Source organism: Saimiri boliviensis, chromosome 14, assembly GCF_048565385.1.
Source record: "Saimiri boliviensis isolate mSaiBol1 chromosome 14, mSaiBol1.pri, whole genome shotgun sequence".
Lineage (NCBI taxonomy): Eukaryota > Metazoa > Chordata > Mammalia > Primates > Cebidae > Saimiri > Saimiri boliviensis.
This window is the reverse complement of record NC_133462.1, coordinates 36,392,633-36,409,680: the sequence shown is the minus strand read 5'-3', so window position 1 is coordinate 36,409,680 and position 17,048 is coordinate 36,392,633. Positions and strand designations below refer to the sequence as shown.

The following is a 17,048-nucleotide window of genomic DNA, read 5'->3' as shown; positions in this document are numbered from 1 at the left end:
TCCAACTAAATAGCGGAAAGTTGGAATCTTCCCTCTACATATTAACTAGAATTTGGTTTTTTTTTTTTGTGGTTGGGTTTTTATTTATTTTTTTCTTTGAAAATTTTTTGTATAGATACAGAGTCTCACTCTGGCTGGTCTTGAGCCCCTGACCGCAAGTGCTCTTCTCAACATGGTGAGCCACCATGCCCTGCCTCTTTTACTTTTTTTTTTTTTTGAGACGGAGTTTCGCTCTTGTTACCCAGGCTGGAGTGTAATGGCGCGATCTCGGCTCACTGCAACCTCCGCCTCCTGGGTTCAGGCAATTCTCCTGCCTCAGCCTCCTGAGTAGCTGGGATTACAGGCACGAGCCACCATGCCCAGCTAATTTTTTGTATTTTTAGTAGAGACGGGGTTTCACCATGTTGACCAGGATGGTCTCGATCTCTTGACCTCGTGATCCACCCGCCTCGGCCTCCCAAAGTGCTGGGATTACAGGCTTGAGCCACCGCGCCCGGCTCTCTTTTACTTTTTAAATAATGCAGATCTTTGGTATACCAGTGAGTTGCTAATTGCCAACCCTTGTTAGGAAGGAGAGTGACCTTCACCCCAGAAAGCTTGCGAGGGCCCCTTCCCAAGTAATTCCTGCCACTGTCCCCTAGAAGCGATCCTGTCAGCGATTAGTTTTGCTTATTCTGGAACTTCATATAAGTGGAAACATGATTCTTTTTGAATTAGAGTTGTCCCAAATGTAGCCAGTGGGACCCAGCACAAGTCAGCTCCCATGTCTTCAGATTAAGACTGCTGTAGTCACCAGCGCTTCGTGCGTTGTTTTCTGGCGCTCCAGTAGGATCTAGGCTCCCCATCCTGCTGCAGATTACAAATCAACTTCTCCCAGCAGCTTCGTTCAATAGGTTTTTGTTGTTGTTTTATTTTTATTTATTTCTTTATTTTGAGACATTCTCTCGCTCTGTTGCATAGGCTGGAGTGCATTGGCACAATCTCGGCTCATGGCAGTCTGCACCTCCCTGGTTCAAGGAGGTTCAGGAGTTCAAGACCAGCCTGACCAACATAGTGAAACCCTGTCCCTACTAAAAATACAAAAATCAGCCTAGCGTGGTGGTACGCACCCATAGTCTCAGCTACTTGGCAGGCTGAGGCAGAATTGCCTGAGCCTGGGAGGTAGAGGTGAGCCTAGATTGCACCAGTGCACTCCAGCCTGGGCAACAGAGCGAGAGACTGTCTCAAAAAAAAAAAAAAAAAAGAAAACAAAAACTGTTGGTCACGCATGGTGGCTCATGCCTGTAATCCCAGCACTTTGGGAGACTATGGTGGGAGGATCACTTGTGGTCAGGAGTTTGAGACCAGCCCATGCAACATGGTGAGACCATATCTCTACAAATACATATTTTTTAAATCTATTATGGAACTTCTAAAACATGCACAAAAGAATTCCAGTACATCACCCAGCTTCAACAACTGTCAGTGTTTTGCAGTCTTGTTTCATCCTTCTCTACTTTCTCCTCCCTGGTATATTTCAGAGCAAATACCAGGTATATAATTTCAGCCATAAGTTTGTCTTACATATGTGTGGAACAGTTATAAGTGGTTCTTTTCTTTTCTTTTCTTTTCTTTTTTTTGGAGACGGAGTTTTGCTCTTGTTACCCAGGCTGGAGTGCAATGGCGCGATCTCAGCTCACCGTGATCTCGGCTCACCGCAACCTCCACCTCCTGGGTTCAGGCAGTTCTCCTGCCTCAGCCTCCTGAGTAGCTGGGATTACAGGCACGTGCCACCATCCCCAGCTAATTTTTTTGTATTTTTAGTAGAGACGGGGTTTCACCATGTTGAGCAGGATGGTCTCGATCTGTTGACCTCGTAATCCACTCACCTCGGCCTCCCAAAGTGCTGGGATTACAGGCTTGAGCCACCGCGCCCGGCTAGGTGGTTCTTTTCAACACAGCCACAGTATTCTCCTAAGTGAATTAACTGTAATTACTTCATAAGGATTCCCTTCATGAACAAGATTCCCAGTGTCCTTACAACTATCCAGGGAAACTACAGCCAAGGGAACAGGCTTGGCAGAATCAGCAGGGAAAGAAGACCCTGTGGAGCTTGACTCTACTCTGACTTAGTGAAGAGACATGGCGGGCAGAGGGGAGGATGTCCTTCACCCACACATCACTCATGTCTGGACCTCACTGCAGCCTGGGGAGGCAGGTGTTTTCGATAGTAGGATCTGGCACCACTTGTGAGGTCTTTGGGATGTGCTGCATGCCTCAAGTAGGTAGACTTGTTTCATTTTCATAGTCCTCCTGCCCAGGTAGCGAGGAAGCTAGTGGCTAGGCAAGCAGATTTTCAGGCTGAAGACTGTAGAAGCTTTCTCTGAGTGATCTATTGAGTGGCTCACCCAAAGGTGTGAGTCCCAGGCACGTTAAGCCACTGAGTCCAGGGACTAGCTTTTCACCCTTTTCATCCCATGTTCCCTCAGACTCCTTCCCTTCTGCTTCCCTCCCCTGTCAGGAAGCCTTTGACCCCATCATGTCCTGTTGCTGGGCTCTTCAGGGGCATTACTTGCCATTTGACCCCTAGGTTTTTTTGTTTTTGTTTTTGTTTTTGAGACCGTTTCCCTCTTGTTGCCCAGGCTGGAATGCAGTGATAACGATCTCGACTCACTATAACCTCCGCCTCCCAGGTTAAAACAATTCTCCTGCCTCTGCCTCCTGAGTAGCTGGGATTAACAGCATGCCCTATCATGCCCAACTGATTTTTTGTATTTTTTATAGAGACAGGATCTCACTATGTTTTGGCCAGGCTGATCTTGAACACCTAACCTCAGGTGATCCGCCTGCCTTGGCCTCCCAAAGTACTGGGATTACAGGCATGAGCCACCTTACCCTGCGACCCCTAGGTTTTATTTATTCATTTATGTATTTCAAGATGGAGTCTTGCTCTGTCGGTCAGGCTGGAGTGCAGTGGTGCAATCTCAGCTCACTGCAACCTCTGCCTCTTGGATTCAAGTGATTCTCCTGCCTCAACCTCCTGAGTAGCTGGGACGACAGGTGTGCGCCACCATGCCTGGCTAATTTTTGTATTTTTAGTAGAGGCGGGGTTTACCATGTTGGCCATGCTGGTCTGGAACTCCTGACCTCAAGTGAGCCACCCACCTCTGCCTCCCAAAGTGTTGGGATTACAGGCATGAGCCACCTGCCCAAGCACCCTTAGATTTTTTATTTGTTTTCTTGAGATGAAGTCTTGCTCTTGTCATCCAGGCTGGAGTGCAGTGGTGCGATCTCCACTCACTGCAACCTCTGCCTCCCAGGTTCAAGTGATTCTCCTGTCTCAACTTCTCATATAGCTGGGATTACAGGCGCCTGCCACCACGCCTGGCTAATACATACATACATATATATACACACACACACACACACACACACACACACACATATATATACACACATATATATATATAATTTTTTTTTTTTTTTTTTTTTTTTTTTTTTTTTTGAGATGGAATCTTGCTGTTAAACCCAGGCTGGAGTGCAGTGGCATGATCTCGGCTCACTACAACCTCTGCCTTCCCTTCCAGTTTCAAGCAATTCTCCTGCCTCAGCCTCCTGAGTAGCTGGGATTACAGGCGCGTGCCACCACACCCTGCTGATTTTTGTATTCTTAGTACAGATGGGGTTTCACCTTGTTGACCAGGCTGGTCTCAAACTCCTGACCTCGTGATCTGCCCACCTCAGCCTCCCAAAGTGCTGGGATTACAGATGTTAGCCGCCGTGCCCAGCCGCACCCTTGGGTTTTAAAGTTCAACTTTGGGATGTTTAAATTTGCAGTTAGATTTGTTAGGTATAGGTAGTCCTGGGTATTTTGGGAAGTTCTTGTTTTGGCCAGCATGTCAAAATGCAGTGACACAATCTTGACTCACTGTAATGATGCTTGATGCTTGAGACTTTTTGGGCTGGCTTGGAACTAGTGTAGTTGGAAGGGTTTGGCAGTTGCCTGTGCGGGGTAGATTCATCTGGTGTGTATTACGCTGATGTGGTTTTTTGGTTGTTTACGCATTTGGAAGATTTCAGTATGGACCAGACTGTTTGTGTAGAGTGAGAATTGAGTAGGTTGGAGTCGGCATGATATTTAGAGACTGAAATAGTAATTATGGCTTCGTTTGTCCTGAAGGATTCTGTTGTGCACTTCAGTTTCAGCCTCTTCAGAGTTGAAGCTGATTTGGTTGTCATCGTCCACCTGATATTTTAAATGTTCACTTTTTCGGAGGTTCTTTCTTGTCTTTCATTTTACAGAAGCCTTTTGGGGCCCTTTGTCTCATGTCTTCCATGTCTTCATGACCGACTGGTCGGAGCTCCTTCCCTTCTCCAAGCATGTAGATTTTGATATGAATGAAACATCTTTTTTTTGAGATGGAGTCTCGCTCTGTCACCAAGACTGGAGTGCAGTGGTGCCATCTCGGCTCACTGCAATGTCCATCTCCTGGGCTCAAGTGATACTTTTGCCTCAGCCTCCCAAGTAGCTGGCAGTATAGATGTCCACTTCCATGCCTGGCTAATTTTTGTATTTTTAGTAGAGCTGGGGTTTGACCATGTTGGCCAGGGTGGTCTTGAACTCCTGATCTCAAGTGATCCACTCGCCTCGGCCTCCCAAGGTGCCAGGATTACAGGCAGGAGCCACTGCACAACCTGATGTGAACATTTCAATCTGTAGTGTTTTTTGGAGACCTGTTAATGTTTTCATACTTGTAAAAATGGGCATATTAATGTAAAGGAAGATCAGAAAGTAAAACACCATCTAAGTGGCTATGGGCCCGAAGTCAGATCTGGGTTCTAGAAACCATCTGTTTTGTTTTTTAGTGTGTTACGTAGTTAATGCCTTGGCTTAGCAATGGTTACTTGGAAGTAAAGATGTGTCCTGCTGTGTCAACAGGCCCTTTGTTAGGCAGCACACGTGTCATTCTCACTACTGAGTACCTGGCTGCTGAAATGAATCCAGCTATAAATTATTTGAAACTAAAAAGATTTTCTGATCTTATAGAGTTGAAGTATTGACACACAACACCAAGGAAATCTATCACAATTTGAAAAGATAAGCAAAAGTTTTATTTCCAGACACTACAGAAGAAGTAAAAATGGTAAGTTTGTTTTTGATCACGAATACCGTTTCTTACTCATGTACAGAGATGTTTGTAGCCTTTTCCAAAGCATTTGATTCCATTACCATTTTTGTTGGTCCTTTTGGATTATAAAATAATTATCTGTTCCATATTTCTTTCTGATAGTATAGAAACAAAGTCAGTTCCCCATTGCTGTCACTGCCCAGAGACAGCAGCTGTTCAGTTTGCTTGTCCCCTCCTCAGTCCTTCAGTTGTGCTTGTGCAGGCTTCGTTTTTACACGAGTTATATAGCATCATTCTGAATTGTGCAGCTTAAAAGATCAACGTTGTGCTGCTTGCTCTCTTTATATGATTTCTAACTTAGTTCTCACATCCCTAGCGTCCGATGCGAATTTTTGTGAATGATGACCGCCATGTGATGGCAAAACATTCTTCCGTTTACCCAACGCAAGAGGAACTGGAGGCAGTCCAGAACATGGTGTCCCACACGGAGCGGGCACTCAAAGCTGTGTCCGACTGGATAGATGAGCAGGAAAAGGGTAGCAGCGAGCAAGCAGAGTCTGATAACATGGACGTACCCCCGGAGGACGACAGTAAAGAAGGGGCTGGGTAAGTGATGTTTTTTCTGTTGTTGTTTTCTTTCTTTTAGAGAGGGTAGCCAGGGTAGGGGTGGACATCTATTTTTCTAAGAAGCTCCAGTCTCTCTTGGGGCTTCTAGGTCCTGGTCAGACTGAATTCCTCACTGAGCTGGATGTTGGTCTATCCCTCAGGGAACAGAAGACGGAGCACATGACTAGAACCCTGCGGGGAGTGATGCGGGTGGGCCTCGTGGCAAAGGGTCTCCTACTCAAAGGGGACTTGGATCTGGAGCTGGTGCTGCTGTGTAAGGAGAAGCCCACCACCGCCCTCCTGGACAAGGTGGCCGACAACCTGGCCATTCAGCTTGCTGTAAGTGTGGCCACCACTGCTGGAGCGGGGGGCAGGGGTGAGCCTGCTGGTCAAGGATGTGGCACCCAGGAAGATGTGTCCAACCAGGTCATGTTCCAGGAAGCACATGCCAGACTTGTCCTTGCCCTTGATGTGCATGCACCTTCTAAGTAGGTGATGAGCAGGGCACCCCCTAGCCACTGAGCTTCTGTGGAGCCTGGCTGCAGGGGTGCCCAGATGCTCTGGCAGTCATAAGGACCCTGTGCCTATTGTGTGCCATACTGCACCAACCCAAAGTCATTGGGCATGAACTTCAACGTTTAGGCTCCATTGGATGGATAGCTAGATAGTTAGCAGAGTTACTGTCTCTTCTGTTGGTTCCGAAGTGGAAAGAAAATCTTCTTTTCTTTTCTTTCTTTCTTTTTTTTTTTTTTTTGAGGCAGTGTCTTGCTCTGTCACCCAGACTAGAATACAGTGGCTTGATCTCTGCTTACTGCAACCCCTGCCTCTTGGGTTCAAGTGATTCTCCTGCTTCAGCCTCATGTTCCTAATTAGCTGGGATTACAGGTGCCTGCCATCACTCCCAGCTAATAATTGTATTTTTAGTGGAGATGGTGTTTCACCATGTTGGCCAGGCCGGTCTTGAACTCCTGACCTCAAGTGATCCACCCACCTCAGCCTCCCAAAACGCTGGGTTTGGGGTTACAGGTGTGAGCCATGGCGCCTGGCCAAAAATCTTTTTTATATATTAATTTTTATAAATAGAGATGGAATTTTACTGTATCGCCCTGGCAGAATTCAAACTCTTGCCCTCAAGCGGTACTGCCCCTGGCCTCTCTCAGTGCTAGGAGTAGAAGTATGAGCCACCACACATATCATTATTATTTTTTTTGAGATGGAGTCTTACTTTGTTGCCCAGGCTGGAGTGCAGTGGTGCACTCTTGGGTTCAGGTGATTGATTCTCCTACCTCATGCTGTTGAGTAGCTGGGATTACGGACACGTGCTACCACGTCCAGCTAATTTTTGTATTTTTAGTAGATAGTAGAGATGGGGTTTTGCTTTGTTGGCCAGACTGGCCTGGAACTCCTGACCTCAAGTGATTGACCCACCATGGCCTCCCAAAGTGTTGGAATTACATGTGTGAGCCACCATGCCCAGTCAAAAAAAAAAAAAAATTATTACTATTATTTTTAATTGAGATAAAGTCTCACTCTGTTGCCCAGGCTGGAGTGTGGTGTTGCAATTATAGTTCACTGTGGCCTCTACTTCCCCAGCGCAGGAGATCCTCCCATTGCAGCCTGCTGAGTAGCTAGGACTACAGTCATATGCCACCACCTCCAGCTAAAAAATCTTTAAAAAAAAAAAAATATATATATATATATATATATATGTGTGTGTGTGTGTGTGTGTATTTTTATATATATATATAATATATTTGTGAAACTATTGTATAAATAATGGCCTGTAATGTTTATTGAGTGTTTGCTAAAGTCAGGCCCTCAGCCAGATGTGCTCTTTGTTTGTTATTTCATCCTTCAATTAAGTGGGACAGATGATGTGGCAGAACTGCAGGGCAGCGAGGAATGGACCCCAAGACCCACAGCTGGGTGTTTGGAGGCCTCAGAACCTCTGCCAGGTGTTGCCTCCTAAGGACACAGCCCCGCCCCCCCCACCATATTTATGTATAGGATAAGCAAAAAAGACATGTACAAGGATCTTTGAATCTTTTTTTTTTGAGACGGAGTTTCGCTCTTGTTACCCAGGCTGGAGTGCAATGGCGCGATCTCAGCTCACCGCAACCTCCGCCTCCTGGGCTCAGGCAGTTCTCCTGCCTCAGCCTCCTAAGTAGCTGGGATTACAGGCACGTGCCACCACGCCCAGCTAGTTTTTTTTATTTTTAGTAGAGACGGGGTTTCACCATGTTGACCAGGATGGTCTCGATCTCTCGACCTCGTGATCCACCTGCTTCGGCCTCCCAAAGTGCTGGGATTACAGGCTTGAGCCACCGCGCCCGGCCGGATCTTTGAATCTTTGCCATTCTTGCTCTGTCATCCAGGCTGTAGTGCAGTGGCAAGATCTTGGCTCATTGCAACCTTTGCCTCCCTGGTTTGAGCGTTCCTCCCACCTCAGCTTCCTGAGTAGCTGGGACCACAGGTGCATGCCACCACACCCAGTTACTTTTTGTTTTTGTGTGTATGTGGGTACGTGTGTGTAGATATGCCCTGTTACCCAGGCTAGACTGTTCTTGAACTCTTTTTTTTTTTTTTTTTGAGACGGAGTTTCACTCTTGTTACCCAGGCTGGAGTGCAATGGCGCGACCTCGGCTCACCGCAACCTCCGCCTCCTGGGTTCAGGCAATTCTCCTGCCTCAGCCTCCTGAGTAGCTGGGATTACAGGCACGCGCCACCATGCCCAGCTAATTTTTTGTATTTTTAGTAGAGACGGGGTTTCACCATGTTAACCAGGATGGTCTCAATCTCTTGACCTTGTGATCCACCTGCCTCGGCCTCCCAAAGTGCTGGGATTACAGGCTTTAGCCACCACAGCCTTTGAATCTTATTCCTTAGAAGGAAAAACCTGATTTACTTTCAAAATGCAGATTCGTTCAGGACAAAGATAATTAAAATAAAGAGTTAATGTAATGCATTAGATACTTCTGAGGAGCTACTGAACACGAACCTGTGAAATTTTTTAGTAGTAATTCTTTTATTTTTTTCCTTTTTTGAAGGTACATCAGGATAGTGGGTTTTTGGGGTTTTTGGAGTTTTTCCCCTTTTCTTTTTCTTCTTTAAGACAGTCTTGCTCTGTCACCCAGGCTGGAGTGCAGTGGAATGGTCTCGGTTTATTGCAGCCTCAGCCTCCTAGGTTCAAGCAATTCTCATGCCCCAGCCTCCTGAGTAGGTGAGATTACGGGTGCCTGCCACCATGCCCAGCTAATGTTTGTATTTTTAGTAGAGACCATTTTGGCCAGGCTGGTCTCAAACTCTTGACCTCAGGTAATCTGCCCTCCCCCTCCTTCAGAAGTGCTGGAATTAACGGGCATGAGCCACCACCCCTGCCCATAGAGGTAATTTTATTTTTTGAGACAGAGTTTTGCTCTTTGTGCCCAGGCTGGAGTACAATAGTTCAGTTTTGACTCAATGCAGTCTCTACCTCTGCCTCCCAGGTTCAAGCAGTTCTCCAGCCTCAGCCTCCTGAGTAGCTGGGATTACAGGCATGCACCACTATGCCTGGCTAATATTGTATTTTAAATAGAGATGGGGTTTCACCATGTTGGTCAGGCTGGTCTTGAACTCCTTACTTCAGGTGATTAGCCTCCCTCAGCCTCCCAAAGTGCTGGGATTACAGATGTGAGCCACTGCACCCAGCTTACTTTTTTAAATTTTTGTATTTTTAGTAGAGTCAGGGTTTTACCATGTTGGCCAGCTGGTCTTGAAGTCCTGATCTCAGGTGATCCACCCACCTTGGCTTCTCAAAGTGGTGGGATTACAGGCATGAACCACTGCGCCCGGACCATAGTGGCAATATGTTTTTTTTAAAGACAGTCTCGCTCTTTTGCCAGGCGCTATGCTGGAGTGCAGTGGCACGATCTCCACTCACTGTAATCTCCGCCTCCCAGCTTCAAGCAATTCTTTTGCCTCAGCCTCCCCAGTAGCTGTGACTACAGGCATGTGCCACCATGCCCAGCTAATTTTTGTGTTTTAGTAAAGATGGGATTTCACTATGTTGGCCAGGATGGTCTTGATCTCTTGACCTCGTGATCCGCCCGCCTTGGCCTCCCAAAGTGCTGGGATTGCAGGCATCAGCCACCGTACCCGGCCTCATAGTGGCAGTTCTTAAATTAACTTCATTCTTGTCTCTAAAAAGGGTATTAAATGAAGCAAATTGGTATAAATGTTTCTAGAGTAAAACCTACATTTGCGGAATACTTTTTATTTCTTTTCTCTCTTTTTTTAAAGGAGACAGGGTCTCTTGCTTTGTTGCCCAGACTCGGATATAGTGGCACAATCATAGCTCACTACAGTCTTGACCTCCTGGGCTCAAACAGTCCTCCCACCTCAACCTCCTGAGTTGCTGGGACCACAAGCATATTGCCACCATGTCTGGCTACTTTTTAAAAGATTTTTTTAGATAGGGGTTTCACTATGTTGTCTGGGGCTGGTTTTCAACTCCTGGCCTCAAGCTCTTTGGTTGCCTCAGGCTCCCAAAGTGCTGGGATTACAGGCGTGAGCCACTGAGCCTGGCCAAGAAGTAGTTCTTAAAGATGAAAATACTGGGTGTTTTTCTCATTTTTGGTGGTTCCTTAAGAGGGTTGACTCACCCCCTCCCCTGACAACATTTGGCAGTGTCTTTTAACGCGTTGCATGCTTGGTTGTGGGGTGGTGGGGTGCTGTCAACACCTGATAGATGAAGACCAGAGTTGCTACTAAACATCCTATCATGTGCAGAGTAGCCCTCCTCAAATAAGAATTACCCAGCCCAGAGGACAGTTATGTGCTGAGGTTGAGAAATCCTAATTGAGATTTTTCAATGTGTTTATCCTCCTCCCAACATATTTACTTAGCTTCCTTTAGCAGAAGTATTAAAAGCTTGAATTTTCTTTTTTTGTTTTTCTTTTTCTTTTTTCTTTTTTGAGATGGAGTTTCACTCTGTTGCCCAGGCTGGAGTGCAGTGGTGCAGTCTCGATTCACTTTAACCTCCACCTCCTGTGTTCAAGCAATTCTCCTGCCTCAACCTTCTGATTAGCTAGGACTACAGTGCCCGCCGCCACACCTACCTATTTTTTATGTTTTTAGTAGAGACAGGGTTTCACAGTCTTGGCCAGGCTAGCCTCAAACTCCTGACCTTTAGTGATCTGTGCGCCTTGCCCTCCCTAAGTGTTGGGATTACAGGCGTGAGCCACTCCCCTCAGCCAAAAGCTTGAATTTTCTTTGTCATGTTGTACACACGGGTATCAAGAAGAAAGATGGTTATGAACATCCTTGTAGACGTGAATTTGCAGCTAGTACATACTTATAGGTGCACCGTAGGCTACTGCACACAGTTTTCATTTCACACTGTCTGGCTGCTCACCCCAGCATGGAAGTAGCAGTGGCCAAATGGCCACTCTGCAGTGGGCACTGCTTGCTTTCTATGCGGTGGCTGGTTGAGGCTTCCAGCAGCCTTATGGTATAGTTGGTGGTGTTAAGTCCATTATACAAATTAGACCCCTCAGTCTAAATGAGAGTGATTTATCCAAAGTAAATCACCTACTAAGGGACAAAAGGAGGATTTCCTCCTCCTGGATCCTAAACTCTTCGCTATTGCTTTTTTTTTTTTTTGAGATGTAGTCATACTCTGTCACCCAGTCTGGACTGTAGTGGCTCGATCTAGGGTCACTGCAGCTTCTGCCTCCCAGGTGTAAGTGATTCTCCTGCCTCGGCCTTCTGAGTACCTGAGACTACAGGTGTCTGCCACTGCACCTGGCTAATTTTTGCATTTTTGTGGGGATGGGGTTTCGCCATATTAGCCAGGTTGGTCTCAAACTCCTGACCTTAGATGATCCACCCATCTCAGCCTTCTAAAGTGCTGGGATTACAGGTGTGAGCCATCGCACCCGGCCTACTATTGCATTTTTAAGCACCTTGTGGAAATCACTGCTTTCACTAGTTACCTCCCTCCCTTGAGTACCCAAAACGTGGCCAAAGGCCTGGCCAGTTAGAGAGATGCTGACATCCCAGGTGAAGGCAATTCCGGAATATCACACACAAGAAGTTGGCCTTTCTGCTGCAGGAATGGGTGGAGCCAGATAGAATTGTTGATTGCTTTGAGGAGAAAGTGTTTTGAAAGTTGCGTTTTATATTTTAGGCTGTAACAGAAGACAAGTATGAAATACTGCAATCCGTCGATGATGCTGCAATTCTGATAAAAAATACAAAAGAGCCTCCGTTGTCACTGACCATCCACCTGACATCCCCTGTTGTCAGAGAAGAAATGGAGAAAGTATTAGCTGGAGGTAGGGAGGCCAAGATAGGCTGGCAGGAATTTGAAAACGTGGTGTTCCCTTACTATTCAAATGTGCTATTCAGTTTTAGACTGCTTTGGTAAAAGGCTACGGTGTAGATTGATCAACTTTACTCTGAGATCACATCTCCCGTTGGCTTTGAGTACTTGGGAGTTTGACAAAACGGTCGCACTAAAAGTGAGTAGCACTTTTCAGAGGGGACTGCACCATTTTCCTCTATCTTCATCCTTGAATGTTTTCAAATGTGAATGTGGAAGATGTTTTTTCATGAAGCCATTCTCTGGCTGTGAAGAAGTGTGTCGCTGGTGATTTTCTCGTTTTAAAGGTGACTAGAGACAAGCAGATGGTTTCTGCATGAGCATCAGGTTGGAATTTACCAACAACCTGTGTTGCAGCTGAGCTCAGGGCCTCTTCGTTTGTTCTCTGCCATGGCTCTTTTATCATCTAAAGTGGCAGAAGCACAAAGAGCTGATACAGAGTTTTGGATGAAGTTTTAAAACAGTTGTCCAATTTTCAGACCACATCATTGTACCTTGCACTAATAATGTGCTCACAGTCCATGGCCCGCCCCTTGTGTGCCTCTCTTTAGGCGTTATCCAAATCCCTGGCATGCAGATGGCAGAGAAATCAAACGCTCAGCTTGGCCGCAGCATAGGCTGCTGTAGTGCCCTTGTTGCTGTTTACCTTTGGTTCTCATAGCTGATTCCGACTACCAAAGCCCTTCTAGTTGATCAATGTAGGGACGCTGGACCTTTGACCAACAGGACACTCTCTGTCAAGGGCTGGGGCTAGGGCAGTCCCGCCTGGTGGGCGGAGTTGGTCCCCTTTGCTGCAGATGCCCTGGGTTGGCTATTGTGGGATGCAGAGAGGGAGTTCATTTCCTCTCCCCCGACCTTTTTAATTTTTTTCCTATTGAACATTTTAGCATAGCTAATTTATTGGGAGAACATGGGGAGGAGGCAAGGGAAGAGAATTAGAAGATAGGCTCCACCTATCTCTCCCCTCCCTCATGAGATTATTCCTTTTAGAATAACTCCCCACTTTTGTTTTTGTGTTTGTTTTATTTTTTCTTTCTTTTTTCTTTTTCTTTTTTATTTTTGGAGGGGGCCTCCAATTTTTACTATTTCCTCACAGGGCAGAGTTCAATGCGCTCTAGTTTCTCCTTCCCTGGTCCAGGGTGGAGATGAATTCAGCTTCTGGGAAACTCAGCTGCCCTTTAGAAAGCTGCCACATCCCCTTTCCACCTGACAGAAACCCCTTGGTCAAACTGTGCCTTGTCTTCTTATTCCATCCATGAATAGAAACGCTATCAGTCAACGACCCCCCGGACGTTCTGGACAGGCAGAAATGCCTTGCTGCCCTGGCGTCCCTCCGACACGCCAAGTGGTTCCAGGTTTGCATTTTGTTCTTCTATTTGTCTTTTGGTAGAGAATTCCTAAGTTTTAACTTGGCTAACTGTCACCATAAAGATTCCTTAACATTGACGATAGCCGTGCCGAGCTTAGCACCTGCGGCTGTGCAGGTCCTAAAGGAGTGCACCTCAACAAATTCGACCCCAAAAGAGGCTGAGAGCGAGTCGGTGGGCTGCTGCTGCTGCTGCTGCTGCTTTGTGTTAAGAGTAACACCCTTGTACACGTGGTGAGATCCAGCTGGCCACACTGTTGGTGGTCGCCAGTGTTGACTGTTTACCCTTGGCAAAGCAGCACAGTGACTCTTGTGGTGTTCATGTTGACCTTTGTTCCAGGCAGTGCCTCAGACTGAAGAGCCTGTGCTTTCTTCCCTTAGGCCAGAGCCAATGGGCTGAAGTCGTGTGTCATTGTGATCCGGGTCCTGAGGGACCTGTGCACTCGCGTGCCTACTTGGGGTCCCCTCCGAGGCTGGGTAAGGCATATTGCTCTGGCTAGTAGGGGTGGTGTGTGCAGAGACACTCTGATATCCCAGAACACTTGATGGTCATGGGGCAGGAGTGGCCCCTTCACATGTGTCTGGTGCGTACCCTTCAAAGATGCCTGTGGAGCACTGAAGGGTACACACCAGACACACATGAAGAGTGCACAAACTCCTGCACTCCACACCTGAGGTTTGGGTTGGGGTAGTGTGAATCGAGGCCCTCTGTGGAGGTCATACAGCTCAGTCCCAGGAGGAGGGTGGCCAGGAGGTGGGAATGATCCCTCTGGAAAGGTTTGCAGATGCTCTCGCACAGGGCCAGTTCTGGCCAGCTTCCCCTACCCCTGCTTTTTTTTTTTTTTTTTTAAAGCATACAGTTGAGGTGTTTTTTTTATTTGTAAATGGTTAGGTTTTAAGTATGAGAGACTACGTATAGCCTCTGCTTGGTCTCTGAGCATACACAGCCTGAACGATGTCATGTCTGGTCCTTGAAGGCCCCTGCCCTAGGTGCCCTGGCTCATGCTTAGCCCCAAGGCTTTGACTTTACCCAGCTGGACAGCTGTGAGTTGCGTGTACTCCAATCCACTTTTGCAGTGACAGATCTCTAGTGATGGCCGGCCCCATCCTGTAGACACTTGGCTCACTCTTCCTTTTCCCTTTCAGCCTCTCGAGCTCCTGTGTGAGAAATCCATTGGCACGGCCAACAGACCGATGGGTGCTGGCGAGGCCTTGCGGAGAGTGCTGGAATGCCTGGCGTCGGGCATCGTGATGCCAGGTTGGGGACCTTGTGCTTTGCAGGTTGCAGGGAAAGGACAGGGTTCCAGGCCGCCTCTTGGCGGGTACACTGACTGGGTTAGGGCAGCACTAGCCCCGTGTCCATTCCCCAGAGCTGAAGCATGTGACTACCCTCTGGCACCATCATATCCAGCCCTGACCGGGTCCGCAGCTGTCATTCAGAGGGCGGATCCGGGGCAGTGGTGACCCACTCCCACGTGAATTTCTTGCTCTGAGACACTTGTGAATTATTTCTGTCAAGGGCTGGACGCCGAGTGGGTCACCGAGCTCGGCGTGTTTTTCCAGAGCTGGGTGTGGATGGGGCGCGGGGGGTAACACACCTAGTTCCCTCTGCCAGCACACCTCTTCCGAGATGCTAAAAGATAATCCTCTGCATATCTTCCTTGTTTCCTGCCTTCAGATGGTTCTGGCATTTATGACCCTTGTGAAAAAGAAGCCACTGATGCTATTGGGCATCTAGACAGACAGCAACGGGAAGATATCACACAGAGTGCGCAGGTATAGTCATCGCCATTGCCAACGTGCGCCCTTACCCAGTCTGTAATCACTGGCTTCCAGTTCCATTACTGGGTATTCCCAGGGTAGCCCCTGGACTCATAGGCTCAGGTTGGGGACTGAAGGCAAAGGGATCGTGTCTGATACAGGGCGCCCCAATCTGGGCTGCTTCTTTCCCCTGGTGCCATGCGTGGTTGTCGTCTGCTCCCTCCCTTGGCCTGCTTGAGTGCCATTTTCGGACACCGAGTGGTGCTGGGAGATGTGTTTGCTGTGCGGACTGCTCTGGGGACCTTCCCCTGCAGGCCACCACATGGCTCCGTGTGGCAACCAGTCCCCAGGTTGGGGTCTCCTGTATTCCTCTGGAAGGGGGATGGTCACAGGCTGGCCTTCCCCCACAGCAAGGCTGGGCTTGAGCAGTCAGGCTCTCCCCTGGCTCTTGGGGAACCCCATGCTGTCGTAGGGGAGACCATTAGCAGCCCTTGAGCGCCACCCCTCCTCAGAAGGCAGTAGTGAGTGCACACTCCGTGGCCAAGAGCACAGGGCAGCTGAGTCAGAGCCTCTTCCCCTTCTCCAGCACGCACTGCGGCTCGCTGCTTTCGGCCAGCTCCATAAAGTCCTGGGCATGGACCCTCTGCCTTCCAAGATGCCCAAGAAACCAAAGAATGAAAACCCAGTGGACTACACCGGTAAGCTTGTGGCAATTGCCTGATGGCTGGGGCTCCAGGAAGAGCGGCCACCTACATCCCTCAGCTATGCCCTCCTCTCTCCTTGCAGTTCAGATCCCGCCTAGCACCACCTATGCCATTACGCCCATGAAACGCCCAATGGAGGAGGACGGGGAGGAGAAGTCTCCCAGCAAAAAGAAGAAGAAGATTCAGAAGAAAGGTACAGGCCGGGCGCGGTGGCTCACGCCTGTAATCCCAGCACTTTGGGAGGCCGAGGCGGGAGAATCGCTTGAGCTCAGGAGATTGAGCCCAGCCTGGGCAACATGGCGAAACCCCGTCTCTACAAAAAATACAAAAATTAGCCGGGTGTGGTGGCGTAACTGTAGTGCCACCTACTTGGGAGGCTGAGATGGGAGGATGGCTTGAGCCTGGGAAGCGGAACTTGCAGTGAGCCAATCTGGCGCCACTGCACTCCATCCTGGGCAACAGAGTGAGACCTTGCTTAAAATCAGTGTTGAAAAACTATGAAAGCTAAAGAGATGAACAGAACGGATAGCACAGACCCCTGCTAGTGCTGCTGCTTTATGCATCTGGTCCTGTGAAGGCTCACCCTGCAGCTGTGGGGCACCTGCTTTTTTGTTATTTTTCTCAGCTGTGATTTCTAAGTTCTTTTAGCAATGATTAAGCGTGATGGGGATATGGAAGATGAGTAGGATGGTGGTACCACAGCTGGAGGACCCAGGAGAGGTGCAAGCTGGGCTCAGTGTGCCTTGCTGTCCCACCCACTGTCTTAACCCTACAGAGGCAGCCCTGGGGGTTAGGATTGACAGAGCTGTCTCTCGTGGAGACCTGCTATCATGCTCATCAGAGCCACCTTGCTATTCTCTCTGTAGAGGAGAAGGCAGAGGCCCCCCAAGCTATGAATGCCCTGATGCGGTTGAATCAGCTGAAGCCAGGGCTGCAGTACAAGCTGGTGTCCCAGACTGGGCCTGTCCATGCCCCCATCTTTACCATGTCTGTGGAGGTTGATGGCAATTCATTTGAGGCCTCTGGGCCCTCCAAAAAGACGGCCAAGCTGCATGTGGCTGTTAAGGTGAGTATGGCCAGCATCACCATCTTCTGGGAGCAGAACCATGTCTTTGTTTTGGGCCCTTTCTGAGCCATTGTCT

At 48.1% G+C, this 17,048-nt stretch overlaps 1 protein-coding gene across 11 annotated transcripts in view; it reads left to right on the top strand.

The window, feature by feature from the left end:
* Positions 1 to 17,048, top strand: part of ILF3 (interleukin enhancer binding factor 3) — a 38,719-nt gene that overhangs the window by 12,121 nt on the left and 9,550 nt on the right. For all 11 annotated transcript variants that reach the window (XM_074384627.1, XM_074384630.1, XM_039465957.2 and 8 more), the window contains 11 exons: positions 5,027 to 5,123; positions 5,485 to 5,714; positions 5,876 to 6,053; positions 11,881 to 12,028; positions 13,339 to 13,430; positions 13,823 to 13,918; positions 14,588 to 14,699; positions 15,120 to 15,217; positions 15,789 to 15,900; positions 15,989 to 16,099; positions 16,773 to 16,972. In XM_074384627.1, the coding sequence (XP_074240728.1) occupies positions 5,121 to 5,123; positions 5,485 to 5,714; positions 5,876 to 6,053; positions 11,881 to 12,028; positions 13,339 to 13,430; positions 13,823 to 13,918; positions 14,588 to 14,699; positions 15,120 to 15,217; positions 15,789 to 15,900; positions 15,989 to 16,099; positions 16,773 to 16,972 (1,380 nt within the window). In that variant the 5' untranslated portion in view covers positions 5,027 to 5,120. The remainder of the gene's footprint in view (positions 1 to 5,026; positions 5,124 to 5,484; positions 5,715 to 5,875; positions 6,054 to 11,880; positions 12,029 to 13,338; positions 13,431 to 13,822; positions 13,919 to 14,587; positions 14,700 to 15,119; positions 15,218 to 15,788; positions 15,901 to 15,988; positions 16,100 to 16,772; positions 16,973 to 17,048) is intronic.